Source organism: Phascolarctos cinereus, unplaced genomic scaffold (genome assembly GCF_003287225.1).
Source record: "Phascolarctos cinereus isolate Bilbo 61053 unplaced genomic scaffold, phaCin_HiC Scaffold_1;HRSCAF=81, whole genome shotgun sequence".
In the NCBI taxonomy this organism is placed as follows: Eukaryota; Metazoa; Chordata; class Mammalia; order Diprotodontia; family Phascolarctidae; genus Phascolarctos; species Phascolarctos cinereus.
The window spans coordinates 287018857-287042485 of NW_027555514.1; the positions used below are offsets into that span (position 1 = coordinate 287018857).

The 23629-nt window shown below is 43.5% G+C and overlaps 1 protein-coding gene across 3 annotated transcripts in view; it reads left to right on the forward strand.

Annotated features, from left to right (window-relative positions):
* Positions 1–23211, forward strand: part of SCUBE1 (signal peptide, CUB domain and EGF like domain containing 1) — a 257400-nt gene extending 234189 nt beyond the window's left edge. For all 3 annotated transcript variants that reach the window (XM_020982814.2, XM_020982816.2, XM_020982815.2), the window contains 5 exons: positions 231–392; positions 2244–2441; positions 4393–4545; positions 4841–4920; positions 14175–23211. In XM_020982814.2, the coding sequence (XP_020838473.1) occupies positions 231–392; positions 2244–2441; positions 4393–4545; positions 4841–4920; positions 14175–14327 (746 nt within the window). In that variant the 3' untranslated portion in view covers positions 14328–23211. The remainder of the gene's footprint in view (positions 1–230; positions 393–2243; positions 2442–4392; positions 4546–4840; positions 4921–14174) is intronic.
* The last annotated feature ends 418 nt before the right edge of the window (positions 23212–23629 follow it).

Consider the following 23629-nt stretch of genomic DNA (forward strand, 5'->3'; position numbering starts at 1 on the left):
AGACCAAGTAAGGTTTAGGCATGGTTAGAGAGAAATAGGGAGTTCTGCTGATTTACAAGGCCAGACAGAAGCAATCTCTGCAACTCGGGCATACGAGTCACAGAGGCCAGAGTCCTGTGAAAAGTCGCTCGTGACAACGCTGTGACGGGAGCGAGAGAACGAGATGCACGGAGCGAGTCCTGCGTCTGCTGGTGCTGCTAGTTAACTGCTCCTCTTGCGCCTCTCTGCAGTCCACTGTTCTCCTGGACACTCCTACAACTCCTCCACCCATCGCTGCATCCGGTGCCCTGTCAGCACCTACCAACCAGAATTTGGTCAGAACTACTGCATAGCTTGCCCTGGTAACACAAGCACCGATTTCGACGGCTCTACCAACGTCACTCATTGTAAAAGTAAGTCGTCTCTCCTCCTGCTGGGGCGACAGCCATAAGCACAGCACTGAGGAGTCTGGGAGTCCATTACTGCTAAAAATAATAATGATTGTGATTATGCATTGCGAAGTAACGATTAAGATACCTGTCTGCTTCTGTATGGCATTTATAGTTAATGCACCTTCATATACATTCTCTTATTTGACTATCTCCCTAACTGTGAGAGAAGGAAGCAGGACAGGCATTATTGTCTCCATTTTTAGAAGGAAAGATAGGGCTTAGGATTGCAGGCACAAACATCACTTAAAGGCCTGGTGACTAGCACAAGCAGCAAGGCGGCCCAGTGGACAGAGCTGTGGATCTGGGATCAGGAAGCTCTGAGTGCACATCCAGCCTCGGACGCTTACTGTGTGACCCTGGGTAAGTCACCTGAGCACTATGTGCCTCAGTTTCCTCATGTGTAAAATGAAGATAATAGCAACACCTCCCTCCTAGGGTTGTTGTGAGGATCAAATGAGGCCGTCCTTGTAAAGTGCTTTGCAAACTGTAAAGCTCTGTATAAATGCTAGACAAAAGCTAGCTATTGTCCCTGCACTGATTCCAGGATAAAACTTGTTTTCTAAAGGAGACATGATATAGTTGACAGGATGTCTAGCTAGAGAGCCTGGGTTGAAAACCTGAATCTGCTATTTAGAGGCCACGGGACTGTGGGCGAGCCAGTCCCCTGCTGTGGGTCTGCTTCCTCCTCTGCAACACTGTGGGAGTTCAGGGTATGAGAGCAAGGTGGAGAGGATTGGCCCACATGAGTTTTGAGGTGCCTTCTGGCTCTGAGTCTGTGGGTGGATTTTGCATAGCCCAGAAGAGGTCACACCAAGATGGAAGGGGTTGGGAGTGGACAGGAAACCAAGCCCTGCTAGGAGCCCTTCGTCACTTCCTGCTTAATTTCCCAGGCCTTGCTTTGCAGCCCCTCACGCCCCTTTGTCATGAGCAGCACTTCTGCCACAGTAGTGGAGCTGGGCGAGAGAAAAGCTGGCTTCCATACAGCCTTCCCAGGCCCCACAGCCACACGGGACTGATCTAGCACCTCCAGACAGAAAGGCTACATCCATCACAGACCTTTCTAAATGGACAATACCTTCCAAGTTTTGAGGAACCCATGAAGTAGCTCTCCCAGACCAAGGCCTAATCGTTACAGCCTGAACACATCCTTTGTAGTCAGATGTCAGACCTGAGGGTTATAGATGTTTATCAGCAATTTATTATGAAGTCTCTAGCTAGGTCAGCACCACAGTCTGGGTTTAACCACTGGGTGTTCATCACTGTTCAACTAACTAGACTGAACCTGTACCAAAAGTTCTGGTCTGGACCTCAGGATCAAAGGATTTAGCGCCTGTACTTGCTAATCTCCTGCAACAGGAAACCCATCACCTCCCTAAAGAATCAGTCTCACTTTTGGGTAGCTCCAGTTGCGTAAGAAGTAGCTCCTTCTGGGGATCCAGGGAGCCTGAATCTGTGTTTTTGTCTTTTCTACCGCCCGAGTCTAGTCCTGTCCCCCACGGCCAAGCAGAACCAGGCGAATGGCTCTTCTGCATACCAGCCATTCAGACACTTGAAGACAGCAACTTTGTCCTCACCATCTTCTCTTACGGATGGGGGTAGAATACAAAGACGCTGTTCAGACACTGGTCAATTCTCACTCTCAGGGCCCAGGAAACCTAAGCATTTAGTAGTTCACGTATGGCCAGGAGGAAGCGCGATCCCTAATTTTACTTTCCTTCACTCCACAAACATTAAGGGTGCATAAGGAGAGATTGGTACAAAGATGAATAAGACACAGACTCTGTTCTCAAGAAGGCTCTGGTTTCTCCACAGACCAGCACTGTGGAGGAGAACTGGGAGATTACACTGGCTACATCGAGTCTCCCAATTACCCTGGTGACTACCCAGCCAACGTGGAATGCATATGGAACATCCACCCTCCACCCAAGAGGAGAATTCTCATTGTGGTGCCAGAGATATTCCTGCCCATCGAAGATGAATGTGGCGATGTTTTAGTGATGAGAAAAAGTTGTAAGTGGCTGGTGATGAACTATGGGGAACTTTAAGTCAAAGGATATGTCTGTTAATAATGACCTAAATTCCAAATCACTGTCACTATTATGATGTTTCATAAAATACCAGAGCCAAAGAATTCACTGCTGAAGAGTAAAGACCCTCTCTCTACATTTGGATCCAAGCTAGTTTTTGAAGAGCAGATCTAGTAAGTCAGTGGTCCAGTTTAATCTATTCTGGTAAAGGAAAGCCCACTGAACCATCAAAGTATTGTCAGTATTTAGCATTATTATTGACATCTCATTTTTAATGTTTGAAAAAAGGACTTTCCTCACAATATCCCATGTCAGATAACTATAAGGATTCTTATCTGCATTTTTTAAATGAGGAAACTGAGCCTGGGGAGGGGAAGTGACTTCCCCAGAGTGATACAGTTAGTAAGTGCCAGAGCTGGAATCAGCCTGAGTCTCTTGACTCCCATCAAGGGCTCTTGCCATGAAACTCACATTTTCACAAAAGCCCAGCACCCTACCACTAATCTCTTGCGGCCAATTAGAGTCCCTGTATCCCATCACACCATAAAAGAATAACAACGTTTCAAGTGTGGCAGGGAACCCTAGAAGTCACCTAGTGCAACCTACTCATCTTACAGATGAAAGAGGGAGACACTTATACCACATGCTCTTACATTTCTTTCTAAAAGCCTTCCCTAGACCAGGCTCCTCCCGAGTACTAGCCAGCTGTGTAAATAACCACACCAACACTAACACCTTGCATTTGTACAGACAGGCCTTACTTTTGAAGGCAATGTCATCACTGTCACGGTCTCTCAGGAGCAGTGTGGCGCCTTAGCAGGAGCCTTGGACTTCAGTCAGAATGACCCCGGGACCATGGCCAGGCTCTATCAGTCATGACCAGTGTCATTCTGGGCAGTTCCTTTCCTCTTCTTCTTCAGTGTCTTAGCCAAGAAATGGAAATAATAATCCCTGCTCTGCACCACCCTCTCTCTCTTCCCCTGACCTTGCCAAAGTTGTTGTTGGGATGAATGAGAATAACTAAACAGCCAAACAAGGCCTTCTGGTTAGCTGGATTTTACATAAGGCACCAGTCCTGACCTCAAAGGGCTCACCTTCTACTGGGGTCGGGGGGAGTTGTGTCCTGACAGGTACACAAATAAGTGTGCCACAAGTTAGCATGCACTGAGCAAAGGAAAGGTCCAGACAAAGTCCTCTAGGAAGGCTAGGGGAAAGCTGGGAGTGAGGGCAGGAGCAGGCCTGAGAAGGGCTCATGGGGGAGGGGACAGCTGAGCTAGGCCTGTGAAGGACAAGGAAGATGCAACAGGCAGAGTGAAGCACAGAGTGTGTTCCAGGTATGGGACGCATCCTGGGCAAAGCATGAAACATCAAGTGTGCCCACTGGGGGGAGGGAATGTAAAACCTGGAAAGGCTGGAAAAGGAGGGTAGAGCCAGAAGATGGAGGGCCTTACAATGCCAGGCATTGTATCGTGTCGAGATTTCTTTTGCAGGGGAATGAAATGGCCAGCCCTGTGCATTGAGACTAGCTTAGAGGGAGGAGAGCATGGAGTCAGGAAGTCCAATTAGGAACCAATTATGCTTATCTCATTGAATGTCAATGTGCTCCTGAACTCAAGGGCAGGGCTATGTGAGGGCAGAGAAGATGGATACAGAGGTAAAAAGCAACAGGCCTTGAGCATGGCTTGGAAATAGGGAAGGGAAAGAGAAGAGCCCCAAAGAACACACACCCCCAGTTCTGAGCTAGTGTAGCTGGGTACAAAGTGGTGGCAAAAGGGAAAGACCCTCCCTTTCCTGAGTGTCCATGCTCCCTCCCAATGGGAAGCACTAGGATCTTCACCTTAAATCCAAAGGACTGTCATGCTAATGTCAGGCAGGCCCCGGGGGAGAAAACACAGGATGGCCTCCAACACAGCGACATTTGCTCTACTTTGCAGCTTCCCCCACGTCCATCACCACTTATGAAACGTGCCAGACCTATGAGAGGCCCATAGCCTTCACGTCCCGGTCTCGAAAGCTCTGGATTCAGTTTAAATCAAATGAAGGAAACAGCGGCAAAGGATTCCAAGTACCCTACGTGACCTACGATGGTAAGCAGGAATCATTTTTTATGTCTTCATGTCCAATCCAATTCAACAAATATTTACTGGGCACCTACTACAGGTAAGGCACTCTTCTGAGTGCCAGGGACACAAGACAAAACAAAGCTCTGTCTGTGGGTTGGGCCGTAGGCTCCAAGAACATTTCTGTGTGGTCTACCTGAGCCTCTGTATTGGCCACATGCCGATGCAGTAACTTCTTGGCTGAGAGGGGACAGAAGGAAGAAAGCAATTTAAAGCTGATGGTCTCAAATCACTTTTCTTCTTCTCTGCCTTCATTTCACAGAGGATTATCAACAGTTAATAGAAGACATAGTTCGAGATGGAAGGTTGTATGCGTCAGAAAATCATCAAGAAATTTTAAAAGTGAGTGTTTTGCATAAATCCCTGTGGGACATGAGCATAGTAACAGACCATGGCATGTAAGAAGTGTGAGAATAGAGGCAGGAAGATTGAGGATAAGCAGCTGACTCAGAATTTCCATCTTTCAAGGACTGATGGGGGTATCTGTCCACAGAGTTTACATTTATGTTGTCACATTAACTTGAAAATGCCCAGGGTGACTGACAGGCACCACAGCAGAGAATAGTGGTCACAAGACTGCTTGGAGGTTCACAAAAGCACTTTAAACACATTTCATTTGTGCACCACCATAGCCTTGCAAAGTGCGTAGTACAGATATCTGTCCCATTTTCCAGAGAAAGATTGGAGGCCCAGAGGATGGTCACACAGCCAGTGGCTGTCAGAGGCGAGTCTCAAACGCAGGCCTCTCCTGACAACCAGGGCAGCTCCCATCCCACAATACAAAGGTGGTCCTAGCAGAGATAACAGGGGAGAGAAAGGGGAGATCTGATGGGATGCCTCAGGTCCCCCATTGCCCTGGTTCTTTTACGCTAGGTGTCCCAAAAGTTCTAGGGCAGTTTTAAACACAGCTTTTTAAACATGTAGAAGACCCTAGCAGATCTACCTCCATAATCATTCTTACATCTGCCTCCTCTGCTGTATTCCCACACGCTAGCCTAGTCAAAGCACTTATTACCACCTACTTAGACTAGGATAACAGGCTCCTTGCCAGTACTCCTGCCTCTACCATCACCCTCACTCTAACCAATGTCATTCAGCTACCAGAATAATCTTCTTTATACATCTATCTGGGCCTGTTACTCTTCCACCCAAAATTCCTCAGTGGCTCCCTGTTGCCTAGCAAGGAAAGCTCCAACTCCTTGTCCAGTGATCTTTGCCATCCAAGGTCCTCCACAATGTGGAACCATCCTTTCCTGGGAATCTTCCCTGACTGTATTCCTCTCTATGCTCCAGCCAAACTGGATAAATCTTTGTACCCCAAACGCACTCTGTGTTCTACCACCATGACTTTTCTGAGACCAATTCCTGTGCTGGAAATGTCACCCCTCCCCCTCTTGGCCTGCTGAATACCCACCCAAGATCAACTCGAAGCCAACTCTGTCATGAAGACATCGTTGATCACTGATATACTTGACAACAAACTTTGAAGATGTCAGACCTTACCCAGCACTTGGCATCTCCCGCATGAGATTATTCTTTTGTGTTATAGCTATCTGTATGTCTTAGCTCTCTTCAGGTAGGAACCCGTGTCTTACTTTATTAAAATTCATATATAGTGTTTTAAGGTTTGAAAAGCTCTTGACAACTATTATCTCAATATCCCTCAACTATAGCAATATCCTTTTGAGGAAGATATTCTTATCCCTGTTTTCTAGATGGTCAGAGACAGAGAGGTTGAAGGATTTGCCCAGAGTTACACTTATAGCTAGTAAAATGCCAGAGGCAGGATCTGAATCTGTCTTCCAGCCTGCAGGTACAATAAATACTCCATCCAAGTCAAGTAAATGCTTGCTGACGAGACTCTCCATTGTGCTACTCAAATGCCTTGTCTATAGTTAGTTTAGATAAACTCCCACCACAAGGTTCTGCACACAGTAGAAACTTATTATACATTTAATTATATTTGAAGTGGAATTTAGAATTGCATTGAATTGCATAGTCACCACAACTTGGGGAGACCTAATAGGATCCAAGCCCTGGCAGCACCTTCAGTGAAGAGAATTTATATAAGGTCAAAGAGGCTTACATGAGTATAGCATGTCCCAAAAGTCTTAGTGCAGGCTTAAGCTATTATTAGTTTAATAGCTATTATATTAATATGTTATATATAATATTATTCCATATTATATATGATATACTATATTATTTATCAATATAATGGTTAATATTCTAACAATTATATTAACTATATATAATTAATATTATTTAATAATATAATTATACATTATAATTTAATAATATATTATAATCATATATTATATTGTCATAATTATATTGTTATATATTATATATAATTATATTAAAATATAACACATTATGTATTATATTAATATAATTATATTCACATGTTATTATAATATGCTCATTAATATATTAATTTAATTACTGCAATTAATTTAAGTGACTGCACTAAGACTTTTGGGACACCTTGTATTTGATGTTCTCATGTCAATGTTTTCTCTTATTAGCTAGACAGTTAGGGATGTTTAGCCCCCAAGTTCTTTCTCTTCTTGTATCTTTTATATTTTCTATTTATTTGTAAGCACAGGTACTCACATACATCTGTCCTTGATTATGCTGTGGCCTCCAACAATCATTTCATTTTCTTCCAATTTTAACTTCTAACAGTTTTCCACCTACACTCTCAGGCCCTCCTCTCTCCTGCTGTCTTTGCCGTTTTTCCACAACCCAAGTCTCCATTTCAATCTCAGGTCTAGAGGTGAAAGGGGTAGATAAGCTAGTCCAACTCCGTCATTTTACAGGTGAGGACTATTGTGCCCAGAGAGGGAAGGTACTTTAACCCCAGCCACCTGCCTCCAAAGCCAGGGCTCTTTTTACAATACTGCAATATTTAATACAATCACATTTAACAGAATTTCACTTCACTATTAGAATCATTAGCTGTCCATGACAATTCACAACCATGTTTATATCCCCTTGAAAGGGGTCTTATAATGTTACAATATTGGAAATAGAAGGATCTTTGCTTAGAGTCATCTAGTCCAAATAAGAAATTGGTGTACAAGAAATGACTTTAGGCATGGATTTTGAATCCTGAATCCAGAACTCCTTTCTTGTGAACCAGGTTTAAAAAAAAATTCACTGTCAACAATGGTGAGTTTTAGTGACCAAAAGCACTATGGGATGCTATTGACCCAAAAGCTAGATTTGGGGAAAGAAGAAATTGAAGGACCTGGTGTGAGCCTATACCACTAATTCAGGGAGTTTCAGAAGTCAGGCACTGAGTGATTATGAGCTGAGAACAATGGTAAATTCCCCATCACTGGAAGTGTTTAAGTGAAGGTTGGATGCTTTTTGCTATGGACAGCATAGATGGGATTAGAGGTTGGACTTGAAGACTTCTAAAGTTTCTTCCAGCCCTGGTGCTCTGCAATTCTTCAGCCCTAGAAAAGCAGCAGCAGCTCTAGGGGAAAGCAACCAGAGTTGAAAGACAATTGGACTTGGAGTAGAGGCCAGAATTCTAGTCCCAGCTTTATCACTGCCTCACTCTGAGGCCTCAGGCAGGCCCATTACCCTCACTGGGCCTCAATTTCTTCATTTATATAATGGAGGAGGTGGACTAGATGAAGATAAACAAAGTCAGCTTAGAGAAGGCAAGAAATGCAACCATTTAGGGTGCTACATTATAGAAAGCAAAATGAAGGAGACTTTTTAAAATGATCTCTTATTAACGTACATATTTTTTAAGGTAAAAAAATCCCATTTTCCATGCCCCTTAAGTGATAAGACAAGCTGCCCTCCACAACAGTCTTCCTCCGATGACTCATCATGGCATAGAAGTGACCCAGTTTCTCAAAGGCTGTGCTGGTGGAATGCATGCCCTGGTTCTAGCAAACTGGAAGGGCTTTGGCTAAATCCCTAGAAATACACACTATCAGCTGTCTAAGCACCAACCTAGCTAAATACAGGGTGGTTTATCACCAACAGGCCATTCACTAAGTAATGAATTATTCTGGCTGTGATGACCCACTAGCAGTTGTTTTAAATGGTCCTTAGGCTGAGAATCACACCATTTTTAGACTGCCTACAAACCTTTGTTTAACTGTTAGGGCTTCAGATGTAAGAGTCTTTGTCCAATGACCAGTGAATTGGTACATATTGGAGGACCTGAACTTCAGCCATACTGACATTATTCACTATAAATAAAACCAGAAGACCAAGAAGTTGCAGCTGAAATGGAAGGACAGCTCCAAGATTCTCAGAAGAGGGAAAGAAAACATTGGTGGCACTGATCTCATTGTGGGCCCAAAGGGAACAGGCACCACCTTTTTTCCTGGGATCCCTAGTCATCCCCAGTCAGCCTTGATGTGCAAGCAAATGGTGAACACAAACAACCTGGAGATATGCAGGGAAGGGCACCAATATCTGCTATGAAAGATGAACAAGTAGAGAGGACGCTACAAAGGTCTCACAAAATCCTCCAAACCAAGTCAAAGTATACACAGTTGTTAGATGACTTCAATGAGAGTTGGGCACAGGAAATGCAGGGGAGGAACATTGGAAATGATGGATTGGGATTTAAGAAACAAAAGGTGCTATTACCCACCTCCGTTCCCCAAACATTCCTCTCTTGCACAAAAACCTTCACAGTCCCATAGACATCTCAAGCTCAACACATGCAAAACATGACACCCTGGACCTCCCTATTGTCTCCTCGAGAGAATATGGATTTGTCAGCCTTGCATTTAAGCCTTTCTATAACCTACATCAAACCTACCTCCTCCCCCTTGTTCCACATTACTCCTCCTCCAGCATTCTACGTTCCAGTCCAACTGGATTCCTGGCTGCTGTTCCTCAAATGCCATGCTGTCTCACTATCCTATCTCCTGTCCCTGGACATTGGGACAAGCTGCCTCCCATGCCTGCCATGCATGCCCTCTTCATGGGCACTTTTTAGAATCTTTATCTTTCTTCAAAGCTCAGTTTATATTCTCCTTCATTCATGACTTCTCCAGGTGAAAGTGATCTCTGCTTCTTCATATTATACTAGAGCAATTTGTCTGATTTCCTCCATCGACTCCTTCACTCCCCTTTCCTTACATTATGCTTATCCATGCATGCTATATTCCCCTAACAGGTGAGCTCCTTGAGAGCAGAGGCTATATAATATTTGTCATTCTATTCCCGTAATATGCAGCACACTGTCTTACACAGAGTAGGTAGTACGAAATAACTGAATTGAAAATTGTGAAGAGTATTACCTCACAAACCAGCAAAGAGCAAAAGATGGAAAAATGATCCTGCCTGCCATGATGCCCAAATGAAGAGATGAATCTACAGAATCACACAATCTAAGAGTTGGAAGGGATGTTAGTGGCCAGTTGGTCCAACCCAGACCCGACTAAGCATCCTCTTTTCAATACTGCCAACAAGTGGTCCTCATGTCCTCACTTGAAGACATTCAGTGAAAGGGCACGTACTATTTCTTGAGACAGCCTGTGTCCCTTTTGAACAGCTCTAATTATGAGCAAGTTTGTTTCTTATGCCCCCACCTCGATCTGCCTCCCTGTAGCTCCCAGACCCTTTTATTCTTTGGGGTAAAGTGAACTCTTCCACGAGTCTCAGCTGAACCTTGGACACACCCACGAGGCCCAGTTTGCACCCTTTGCCTTCCATACTGCTCATGCTTTGTGCATTTGTGTGCTGACGTCAAAATCCATGAACTTCTCTGCTGCCTCTTTGTGGATATCTTCTCCCATGAATTCCTGGTTTTTTCTCCTTGCGCTTCACCTGGTACTTTCTACAATACCAAGCTCTACAGATCCATGTGCACAGTTTTCTCCCACCACTTTCATTTTGCATTTATAGGCATCTTGACCAGATATATGGAACTCTAGGCAAACATGCTTCTACCAGCCCCTCATAACATAGCCTCCATTCTTGGCCAAAAGCTCATCATTCCTATAGTTCAAGGTGTGGCTCTGAAATCCAAATCCCATTTTCAGTAACCACCTTAGCTAGCTGTTAACTTCCCAAGCCTTCTTTTTCTAAATTCTGTTGTTCAGTTGTTTCATTGTATCTGACTCTTTATGACCCCATTTGGGGTTTTCTTGGCACGGATACTAGAATGGTTTGTCGTTTCCTTCTCCACCTCATATTACAAATGAGGAAACAGAGGCAAATAGGGTTAAGTGACTTGCCCAGAGTCACATAACTAGTAAGTGTCTGAGGCCAGATTTGAACTCAGGAAAATGAGTCTTCCTTACTCCAGGCCCTGTGCTCTATCCATTGAACCACCTAGCTGCCCTCCCGTTCTAAATATCCTACATTAAATTAGTAATAGGAATAAAAATATTGACATCCCTAAATTATTCAGTTATTTGCCTTAGCCTTAGTAATTCATAACAGTGCCCTGCCTTTTCTCTTAAACCCCAGTGTCATAGACATCTCAAAGTCAACATGTCCAAAAGAGAATTCATTCCCCCCCCAAAAAAAAAAACCTTTATCTATTTCTACACATCTCTATTTCTGTCCAGGTCCCCACCATCCTTCCAGTCACTGTGGTTGTTCATGACCTCATTGTCATCCTCAGCTCCTCACTTTCCCTCTCCTTATGTCCCATCAGTTTCCAGGTCTTGTTAATTCTACCTCCCTACATCCATTTCCTTCTCTCCACTCACACTGTGGCCACCATGCTATCTCAGGCTTTCATCACCTTTCACATAGATTGTGAAACAGCCTCCTCCGTAGTCTCCCTGCCTCGAGGCACTCTCCCCTCCAGTCCATCCTCCTCATAGTGAAGTGCTCACTTCCCACTGCTGAAGAGTTTACGCTGTCTCAGTGGACCACGACATCAGGGAGGTGATGCCATGACATGCAAGTGAATTGGAGTTAAGTGAGGGAGGGCGGAGCAAAGTCACCAGTCTTACTTTCCCCTCTGGAGTCATCTGGATCCAGTGGCCAGATACGGATCAGGACAACTAGAGATGGCCTACAGTGCAGTGCGGGACCTTGGCCTTTTCAAGTTAAGAGGAAAGAACATACATAAACACATATATACAAATACATACAAAATAAACTTAAGATAAAGGAAATCAGGAACTGCCTCATCAGGATGTCATTCAGATCAAGCCTTTAAGGAGGCTGGAGAGAATAAGAAGTAGAGGTTAGGAGGGAAAGCATTCGATGCCTGGGCACAGCCTGTTCAAAGGCACAGGGATAGGAGAGGAAGTATTACCCAAGAGGACAACAAGAAGGTGATCTCTTTAATGTCCATGTCATGGCTGTGTCATCTCCCCAAAAGCTCCAGTGACTTCCTGTTAACACTAGCATGAAATACACACTCCTCTGTTCAGCTCTATTTAAAGCTCATACAGCAGAACTAAGAAAACCCTGTACCCATTGTAATGAAAATCAACTGTGAAAATGTAAGATACTCTGATCAACACAATGATCCAAGACAATTCCAGAGGACTCGGGATGAAACATGAGACCCACACCTGGAGAGAAAACTGATGAACTCCGACTGCACGTTGAAGCAGATCTTTTTTCACTTTATTTTTTTGTTGTTTTTTTTTCTCACAACATGGCTAATGTGGAAATACATTTTGCATGACTTTACATATATAATAGGCATCATATTTCTTGCCTTCTCAATGAGTGGGGGAAGGAGGTGAAGGGAGGGTGAGAATTTGGAACTGAAAATAAAAATGTTAAATGAAAAACAAAGAGGCATTCACAAAGTGTAATTCACAGAAAAAAACAATTTTAACCTTTCACAACCTGCCTTATCACATGTTACTCTCTCTAGCACTCATTGGGCCAGCCAACCTTGGCCTTTGTGCTTGTCTTCCCACATGGTGCTTCCTCTTCTATCCTTTGAACAGGCTGCTCTGGGCCTGGACTGTGTTCCCTCCTAACTTCCCCTTTTCAGAATCTCCAGCCTTCGTAGTAAAGGCTCAGCCCAAATGACATCCATATGAGGCTATTCCTGATCTCCTTTACCTCATGCTTAGTTTACTTGTATCTGTATATATGTGTTATCCCCACGGACAGAACGTAAACTCTTCAATGACAAGCAACTGTTTCCATTTTGTCTGTCTATCTCTATCACCCAGCACAATGCCTGGACACATATAGGCTCCTACATTCTAGTTGATTGACTTTCTCTCACACACAAACCCTCAGCCTCAGGGTTCACCTCCACTTTGGCCTTCCTCCTGAATACATTTCAGTGCCACTCTCCCCGCCACTCCATCTCAATGACGTCTATGACTATACTAAAAACATCAAGACCACACAACCCTGAGCAACTCCATCTCCCCTGTTCCATATCTCAAAGTTCCTCTTTTTCATTGATTTACTTTTTGAATGAATGACTCTTCATTCATGTACTTTGTTCCAGTCTCTGAGGAAGAGGTCCCCCTTGTTGTGAAGGCCAACTCTTCTATCACTGCCCTCAATCCAACCCACCCTGTCTCTTTTTAGGAGTTCCCCCTCAACTGCCCCTGAGAGTTCCCTTTTTCTCATCTTTCTACAGGTTCCTTCCCTTCTACCCAGAATCATGGCCGGATCTACTCCATCCTTCAAAAACACATCATTTGACTCTGTCACCCCTAAGCTATCACCATGTTTCTCTCCTTTCACTGTAAAACTCCAAAATATCTCCTAGTCACTCCCTCAATACCTGCACACTTCTCAATCTATTGTGATCTGATTTCTGACTTTCATAGTTGAGTAAAATCACTCTCTTCAAGGTTATTAATGATCCCTTAAGAACTAAATCCAATAATCTTCCTCAGTCCTCATCTTCTTTGACCACTGCAGCCTGTGTTACTTTTTGCCACCTCCTCCTCCTCCTCCTCCTCCTCCTCCTCCTCCTCCTCCTCCTCCTTCCTACCAGTCTGACTTTGCTGGATCTGTCATCCATCTCTCTCCTGCTCCCCTAGTGCAGCTGTCCCCCAGAGCTCTGTCCTGAATCCTCTTACCTTCTCTCTATATACTCTCTCCCTCATTGATCTGAACAGCTCCAATGGCTATCATCTCTATGCAAATGAGAGTGCTTCCAAAAGTCCTGTCTCTGCCAAAGGGGGCAGAGTTGTCTTTTCTATCTTTCTTTTCAGCTATTTATGTATCCTTCATGACTTTTCCCAGCAGGCCATTAATTTCTCAGAAAGGCAATGATGCATCTCTAGTGTCCTCCCTCTTTTGGCGCTGTCTCCTCAGTGCGAGACACAGGTAAGATTTCTGTCAGCATTCTTTCTCTATGAGTGCCATTCCTATGCTGCCTCTGATTCGGTCTCTTTCATTTTTCTTCTCCAGCGTACAGCAACTAGCCTTTTCTACCCCCTATCATACATGATATAGAATGGGATGACACTGAGTCTTTGGGGTCTCTTCTGGGAGAGGACCGGAGAGGAGATGCCAGCCCCAGGATAACAGTGTTGTCGTCACTGGTTAAAGCTCGGATTGGGACAAAGACAATGATCTAGAAACAAAGCAGCTGGTCAAAGGTCACGCTCAGAGTGTCCCATAATGGCCACATTCCTCATGCCATGTTCTCTCTTCTTCCACAGGACAAGAAGCTGCTTAAAGCCCTCTTCGATGTGTTGGCACATCCTCAAAACTATTTCAAATACACGGCACAAGAGTCCAAGGAGATGTTCCCCAGATCGTTCATCAAGCTCCTGCGGTCCAAAGTTTCCAGATTTCTGCGACCGTACAAATAACCTTCCTAGAGCTGGGCGATCGGGGGATGGCTGGGGGCATTGGGGTCCAGTTGGTTGGAGAGAGAATTTTTTTTGCCTTGCATTTGTGTCAAATATTCTATTTCCCTCCACAGTAGAAACATTTGCTGACTGTGAAACACTCTTCCAGAACTCTTGAACTCAGCACCCTAGTGAAGAATCTGGCTAACATTTTATATTCATTAAAGGCCCAGGAGGGTGGATATTTTTACCTGGAAGAGAATATGAGGAGCCATGGGCAGGCCCAGAGGAAGACACTGTTGCATGCATACCGGCAGCATCCATTTTCAGCAATCTGAAAATGTCTGGTTGGAAAAACACTTCTTTGCCCCAAACCTCTTTATTTCCTAGGAAGCCATGCAGTACCTTTCTTCTGAGCCAAGGAGAAAGTCTTTAAACCTGATCAACTGATGCCAATACACTGTGGGAGGGGAGGAAGTATGAAGAAGTATGAAGAAACAGTGTTTGGAATCTGAATTGCACCTGAACTCTGCATTTGGAATTTTCAGGGGGGAAGGAATTAAATTGTGATGTTTCTCCCCTTAGTTTCCTGTAGACTTGGGTATAGTAGAAACCAAACAAGAAAAGACCAGGGAATATGGATATATAACTTGTTTCACAATCTACCAAAAATTAAGCTCAGCACGTGCAGGTTTTATCTGCTGTCTTCTATTTTTCTTGAGATCTCATTCCCACACCCAACCTCTCCTGCTGTGGACACAGTGACTATGTTTGTCTGCTAGTTGGACTCTGAAGAACTTTAAAATACAATGGATTAAAAGTTGTGGAGGGGAAGGGGGCAACAGATGTTTTCCCTCACCACAAAAGAGCATCTTAATTAAGTGCTATATATATATAAATATAAATATATATATATACTTCTATTTGTGGGTACAATAGAAACACTACCTTTAGTGACTGTAAATATTAATTACACAGACATTTCTTCTCCCAAATACAACATACAGACACACCCTTTTTCTTAGCTTTCCTAAAATGTTAAATCCCTGTTCCAAGGCCTCACAACTTGACCTTTTTCCCAAAAACAGAGTCTACTGAGTTTGGGGAAGTACAATTTTTCCTCAGTTAGTCTTTTCAATCTTAACTTATTTGGTAAAATTAAATAACCTCCCATTTCTCTATTGCTTTAAGGAAGTGCAAGTATTACCCCCACCACCACCACTACTACCATTCCATGGAGAAAGAAACCAGTTCAGACAGATGAAGTCACTTCTTAGCCTGTTAGGAGCAAGGGAGCTCAGACGAACCTGAAAGATGTTCGAGGTCATTGATCTCTCCATAAGGCTCCCTGAGGGCTATAGACTGACCTAGGAAGCCACATGTTACCATTAGCTCTGTTGTATTGTATTTTTATTTATTTTGCTAAATATTTCTCAATGACATTTTATCAGGTTCTGGTTGCATTCCCTGGCCTGATGTTTGACATCTCTGCTCTAGGTGACCCCTCTTATATCACAGAGGAGAAAACTGAGATTGTATAGGGAAAAGGCCTTTATTGTCCAGAGAGAATTAGTCTCTGGGCCTGGATTCAAACCCAGACCTCTCATAGCCAAGGCCAGAACACTTTCTCCTTCCACTGCACTGCCTCTAGAAGCAGAAACACTTATGAGACATTTGGAACGCTGCTACTGGCAAACTTCTAAATGCTTATGCTCAGTCACCGGAGAACTATGTAAGAACTCACTGGTTGGTATTGAACTGGTCTCCCTTGAAACCTGTTCAAGGGAATTTAGTGATGAATTATGAGACTGTGGCCTTGCATTATTACACCCTCAGGATATTATAAGGAAGTTTGATGTATTAACATTGCTGACTTATATTCTATACAAAGAACCCTGGTTAAAGAGTCAATCCTTTAAAACAAAATATCCTAAAATATCAGAGCTAGAACAGACTTTCAAGGTCACCTGATCAAATATCTATTTACATGCACGGTGCCTGGCACATATTAGCCACTATATAAATGCTTATTCCCTTCTCCTTCATTTATAGGCAAGGAAAGCGAGGTGCACAGGGTGGGAGAGATCTCATCCAAGGTCACACAGACACCAGGACTTAAACCCAAGTTTTCAGATCCCAGAGTTCCTTCCAATACACAATATAGCCTTCATCTAAAATATTTTCCCCTTAAAAAAGAAAGATTCCAACATCAAAGGGCCTAAATTATTAAAATTAAATCATCTGCCACTCAAGTTCAGTTGTCTTTGCCCATAGAATCACTTAATTTTAGAACTAGAAGAGACCTTGGACAAGCCCCTCCTATGAACACACTAAGGACGGCTAAGAGCTCTAGTCCTTCCATCGTGATGCAGCCCACCCTTCTGGGGCTGGACGACCCTCATTACCAGCAATACCTTTAAGCAAATGGGCTGATCAACTGCCCCTGAGTATAGATTATAATTACATCACTGCTGGTTTATTTTTTTAATTACATCCTTTAGGATCTCAAGGATTCATTAATTCACTGGTAGGGACACTGCAAGCTTGAGTAGAACGTCTTCATGAGGCAATGTGTCCGTGGAGGGCCTGCCACTATGATGCACCTCTCTGCACTCCAATATACTAATGCCCAGTGCATCCCCAGGCCCGTACTCAAAGCCTGCCCAGCTCGACAGGGCAAAGCTGCCAGAGCTTGCACTCCAAAGGCACAGACTCCAAGACACCAGGGTTCTAAGGCATAATGAAGCATCAACGGAAGGGAGGAATTTCATGGATAGCTTAAGGGAAGGAGAGGATTTTAAAGTGACCTCTGAATCACTCAAGTACCCTCCTCCATCAAGTGAAGAGCTATCCTAAATGATCTCCAAGATCTTTTCTAACTCAACATTCCACGTTCTCAAGTCAATTCCAGCTGTTACATTTGGTGTTTTCAATTCCTTTCCAGCTGGAACATTGTGCATCGTATGGTCCCTTCCACTTCAGACTCCTCGTATGCTATCTATTGCATCACCATTTTCTTCTAAGCCAGTGACAGAAACATCCAAAAGCCAGTTTGGAATGACTGTGCTCGGGGGAGTTTCCTAGCAGACATGAGACCTGTCACCATGGAAAAGAGGCGCTTGGGTACATACTGAAGGACATGAAACTTGCTGTGTTTTATACCCCAGATTATGTCAGTTACTGGTAAGATTCAGACTGTGGGCGATATCTGGCAAGGTTCTTCATGAGACCACAGGCTTTAGAGCTGGGAGGAGCCACAAGGATCATCTGGTCCAGATGCCTTATTCTACAAAGGTAGCCAGAGAAGGGAAGCCACTTAACCACATCCCTTGACTCTAAAAGCAGGACCCCTTCCTTCAGCACCCTGACGTTTCCTATTTATTCAGCCTACAGAAGAAGCCTCCAGGGAAAAGAGTTAGTCTCTAGGTTTAATCTGTGAGCTAAGTGACCTCAAAAAATAATCATTGAGTTGAAATAAACTGAATTGAACTGGGTTGATTGAGAACATGGAAACTAGATTCTCTGGTTCTTGACTTCATCCAAAACCCAAATCTAGGCATTTTTCAATACTTCTCAGAGGCATAAACAATTACAGGTGGCCACATATCTGTTTAACTGTCTACACCTTCTGTTCATGTCCTCATTCTTTAAAAAACGGCTACTGACTTACCTAAACCCAGGTGTGCCCTGGACTCCCTCCCCTTTTCCATACCATGGATAGGTAGCCTCTGTGAGGAGCTGTCAACAATGGAACTAGAACGAGAGTCAGGAATTCCCTCTGCTGGGCCATCAACCTACTGCAGGATCTCCAACAAGTCTGGCCTCTGGCTCCTCCTCTGCAGAGAGGCTGTGTTGTGCACACTAAGCCCCCTGACATTCTAAAGGCAGCTCTAAGGGAAGGCTCTACATGTGTAGCTAGCAGGGCATGGGGGCCAACTCTTCTGCTTACTTACTACTGGTGTGGCCTTCGGCAAGCCACATGATATGGCTGGGTCTCAGTTTCTTCTGTAAAATTAGGTTGGACCAGATAATTTCTAAGGTCCCAGTTAGCTCTAATACCGTAGGAATGTAAAAACTGCAAAATCAGCTGTTTTCCATCCATCCCGAAATGCTGTCTGTAGGGTTCATGTACCAAAACATCTTTTTTTTTCATCTTCCATCTTAGCCATAAAATATGAGCACAGTGGGGCTTCATGTAGATACCCAAGGTGGCATCTTCTCTGAGGGACCAGACTAACTCTCCCTCCCCATGCCTTTACCATAACAAGATCTCTAAAAGCCAAGAACATGCTGAAAACTAAAGTCATTACTCTAGGTCACTGGCACCATCCCACCAACAAATCTTGCTTTCTCAGAGTTGGAAGGGGCTTCTGAAGTCTAACCCATACAACAGAGGAATTCCCGCTCAAAACTCTGACAGCTTCTACCAGAAGATATCTGGTAGGTAGGGAATTCACTAGAACTCAAGGCAGGCCCTTCCTCTTTGGTGCAGCTCTTGTTGTTAAAGGAAATATTTCCTTGCTTTGAGCCAAAATCTAGCCCTCTGCAAATTCCACCCAACTTTCCCTCCTACCACCACTCTTCTCTCTACTTTAGCCACAGGGAACCATGGCCTGTGACATCTCCTGGAGCACTGCCCCTTGTTAATCCCTTACAACACCTAAATGGGTCAGAGACAACCAAGGTCTAACATTGACTAGGAGGTCAAGGCTCTCCTGCGAAATCTGACTACTTTCAATTCACTTTTCCATAGCTTAAAGTACATTAACATTTTAGCAAAAAGTACAGCAGCTTAGAGCCTGCCACAGATTCCACTGGGAACCCTCAGTTGGAATGGTCTACTACTTTATACTCACTAAGGATTCCCCAGAGCCCTCCTGGACTGGAGTAAGGAAACCTGCATTCAAGTCTCCACTACCAGTTTGCTATTTGACCCTGGACATAATCAATCAAAGATTCCTCTGAGCTTCAGTCTAGTTACCTGCAAAGTGCCTTGCCTACCTCACAACGTTTTTAAAAGAATCAAATGAGATAACAGACATAACAGCACAATGAGAAATAGAAAGCATTAAGAGAAATACAAGGAACTATTATGGCATTCCAGGACGCCTACTCAAGTTGCCTTCCACACTGCTTGGAGCTTCTGTCAGATTGCCTAGCTTTGAATTCTGGCTTCTCAATGACCAGTGTGACACCAGGCATGTCACTTCCTCTCTATTATTCTTGTCTTCCTTAGCTGTAAACTAAGGCAGTTGAAACAGATCATCTGGGAGACCCCTTTTACGAACCTATGTCAGGTACCTTTTCAGCACCAAGATAATGAAGTGCCAGACTGGCTTAAGCAAAAGGTCCCTGGATCTTTGGGTCACAGAATCCCAGAGGCGGAAAGGACCTCATTTAGAACAACCTGAGCAAAACTTCTTCTCTAGCATCCCTATCGCCTGGAAGACAACTTGGACCCTTAAGAATCAAAACTGAACTCCCAGGGGCTACATGTGTCTGGCTTTCATTTCACTGCCAGTGATACTCTTCTGTTCTTATCAGTAGAGACATAACAGCTCTCTGCTGAGGAGTCAAACCTTAGAAATAGAAGGAAAAGAAAGCTGTTGCAGCCATAGAACTAAAGAAGAAGTCTATCCACAAAAAGGTTACTGAGATGGATAAAAGAGAATGCTCTATGTTCCCCTTGTCCACTAGCAAAAAAAAAAGACCTAGGGACCCCAAGCCAGCACCACCCCCAAAAGAAAATACTTACCAATAAATCAATAATTATTCATGGAGCACCTTCTAAGTTCTGGGGCCTGTAGGGAGTACACAGTCCCCCAGCCCATGAACTGTCACTATGGAGCTTGGACCCAGAGCTCCTGACGCGGTCAGCATCTCCTCATAGGCTCACTTTCCCCAGGTCAGCATGGTGCTGAGCTAAAGACCAACTGAAGACACTCCCTTGTTGCTGTTGCACAGCCTTCATTTTCAAAGAGGGCCAATGACATCACAATGCTGGGGCAACATAGTGGATGGTGGTTGATATCTTGACTTGTACATGAATCAAGTTTAAGAGAAGCAGGGCTGCTGAACATCATCAACCTCTCTGTCTCTTCCAAAGTCATCCAAGTCCAGTGGCAGGACAAAGTCAAAATGACTGATGATGGCTCAGGATGCAGCAGACGACCTTGGCGTTTTTGACGTCTGCCCAAGCTCTCAGTGCTCCACAACGCCTGCTTCGGCCGCCTTCACAGCCATTGGAGCAAACTGTTCTCATCTGCCCTATTCCACTGGGGGAGGGAAGACTCCATCAGACACAGGTCAAAAGCCAGACTCAATGTGATATTCCCTCACGTTAGCCATAAGAGTGTTTTAGGATAGATTAACCACAGGTGATCCATAAATCTGACACGTATATTTAATCTTCTCCTTATCACTGATCCCAATTATAAAATTAGAGATGTATTCCTCTGGGAAAAAAATTTAGCCCTCAAAATAAAATCATATCCTAAAACCCACCCCAAACAAAATAATTTATGTGGGAGACATTAATTACCATTATAGCTTCACATTTTTTATAATGCACTAAATTTCACAGTATGCTTTCCCCACTAAATATTTCTCTCACAAAACCATCTAAAAGCTCCGTGGGGATAAATAAAATGATAAGGAAGTCATGTTTGACCCAAATTGACCCAAAACATGGTTAGTTTGCTTTCTGGGGTCAAAAACTATTGTCAGATCTTGAAAATAAAGGTTTTTGTCCCCACTGGGGCTCATTAGTGAAAGAAATTATTTTACTTGTAGGTTATATTACCACTTTCCACTTCATCATGGAGTTAGGAGAAAATGCTTTCAGAAAACCTTTCCTGTGAAAAATCATGTACAGGAAGAACAGCCATTAGGAGACCTCCTTCTTGGGTGCATGGTTTGCACGTACTCAATCTGAGGGCACGCATCCAACAGTTCACAAATGCATTCTGTATTGCCATTCCATTTTTAATATCTGAACTTCACATGCAGTACACAGTAACCAATGAACAAGGGTCCCTCCTTGGCATGTTCATTCCAAAGGCTGGCTCTCAGAGAGTGAAGGGAAGGTTAAGCAGCAGCAACTTCTTTCCATTTAAATCCAAGAGCAGTGGTCTTCAAGAAAACACTCTACCAGGTTTTGGAAGGTAGAGCTAAATGCTAGTAGTCACACTGTATTCTGTCTTGAGAAAGAATCCTGCATTGTATTCAAGTTGGTCAACGTTGTAGCCAAGAAGGAGATTTCATTTATAACAACCTATATCCTCCTCCTGTCTTCATTTAATCTCACACACTCTGAATGAAATTCAGATGCAAAAAGTTAGATGTTACTGAGAAAAGTAGATTCATTTCATTCCATACTTCATTAGATCCATGATCTCATAGCTGCTGGTATACCATCCACTAGTGTAGACTGCCATTCACTCATGCTTTCTCTTCCACAACTTTCTGTAAATCTCCCAGAGGAACCACCTAAGGTGCAGAAGGTCTTCTTCTAGTTCTTTAGATTCGTGCCACATGAAAACACTTATCTCCTGAAGAGAAACACAAACCACATTTTTCTCTCAAATGATTGAGAAAGTGACTTTTTCTTGCTTCATGTCTTAAACATCTTTTTTCTCTCTGCCTGTGGTGGTTTCTTTTTATTTATATATTTTTTTAAATATTGCTTTTCAATGTTTCTTTTAAATCCTGAAAAGATGCTCCAGGGTTGACAGAAATAAATCTTAGAAAAAGAAAAGGGCTGCACGGCCCATAAGATCTTGTCCATTAGAATTTTCCTTCTCCTAGCACCTAGGGAGGAGTTTTGAGGGGGTGATGCTCTTGCAGTAACAATCTTCAACACAGAGAATCCCCATTCAAAAGAGGAAGGGAGCAGGTCTGATGGTGATAGAATTGCTGTCATCAATGCTGGGCAAGCAGGGCAATGAGAACAGTGGCACCTAGCAGAACAGGGTCTCCTGGGAGAACTCAGGCTCCCATGCTGCCTCTGCTTGGGCCTCTTTTCAGGGCTAGCTGGTGTGGCAGCCCCTGCTCCCCACAGTATTCCAAAAGCAGGAAGCAGAGGCCTGAGTCATTCATTTCACCATCTAAGACTCTGACCAACATGGTAACACTTGCCACGCCTGAGCATGTGTTATAGCATCAGCTGTGCTTACAGTTAAGCAATTGAATGCAAGTGAAAAGAAGTCCTGGGAAGCACAAAAAGTGCCATCCTTCTCACTACTGAAAGAACCAGACAAGCATTTTGGTGTGGCGTACCCACTAGAGAAGGTGTCACAGTCCACACAGTCTGGCTCTTTTCTATGGGATCCCAGGCCATCAAGACAATTCAGGACTCAATAAGAATGTGGAAGAACTTGGGCAGGGGCAGCACAGTATAACGGAAAAGGCACTGGATTGGGAGTCAGAAGGTCTAGATTTGAATCCTGGATCTGCTATTTACTACTTAGATGACCTTGAATAAACTACTTCCCCTTTCTGCGCCTCAGGATCAGGCTCTCTGTAAAAGGATAGGGTTGGATAAGATCTCTCTTAACTCTGAATCCTGTGACCCTATGATCCTAGGACCACCTCACTGGTGACTCTTATTAACTTCATAAATTATGTCCAAAAGGTGATTTCCATATAAGTCTGCCCATTTTAGGACTGAACAATGCTTGTAGATAACCAGAGTTTTTGAGAGGAGCTAAAATGTAAGAGCTTGAGATGTACCAACACCATAACCACCCTGCCAGCACCAAATGCAAAAAAGGCAGACAGCGTATCTTCTGACTCTCTTGTCTCAATATGTCAAAAGCTTCATTTTCTATGTCAAAGCTGTATGCAAATCATGTAATTAAATTTTTTCTGAAAAACACTTTAATAAAATAAACATGGAATGGACCTATATCATTCCTCTATCTTATTTCTGAGACTATACTAGGCACCTTGCTAAGAACTGAGAACACAAAAGAGTTAAAAACACACACACACACACTCAAGAAGCCAACAGTTTTGTTTTGTTTTGTTTTTTTATGTTGTATTTTGATTTATTTTGTTAAACATTTCCCAATTGCATTTTAATCTGGTTTGGGCAGCACTGATTCCTGGCTGCAAGTTTGACACCTCTGATCTATATCACTCAGTTAATATTCTTGTCACAATTATCTACAGGACTCCAGGTCATAGAATCATAGGAATTAGAATTGAAAGGAATCTTAGAAGTCAACTAGTTCTACTCCCTCCTTTTGTAGACGAAGAAACTGATATCCAGAAAATTAAGACAACTTATCCAAAGTCACACAAGGAGTAAGCAGCAGAGTCGG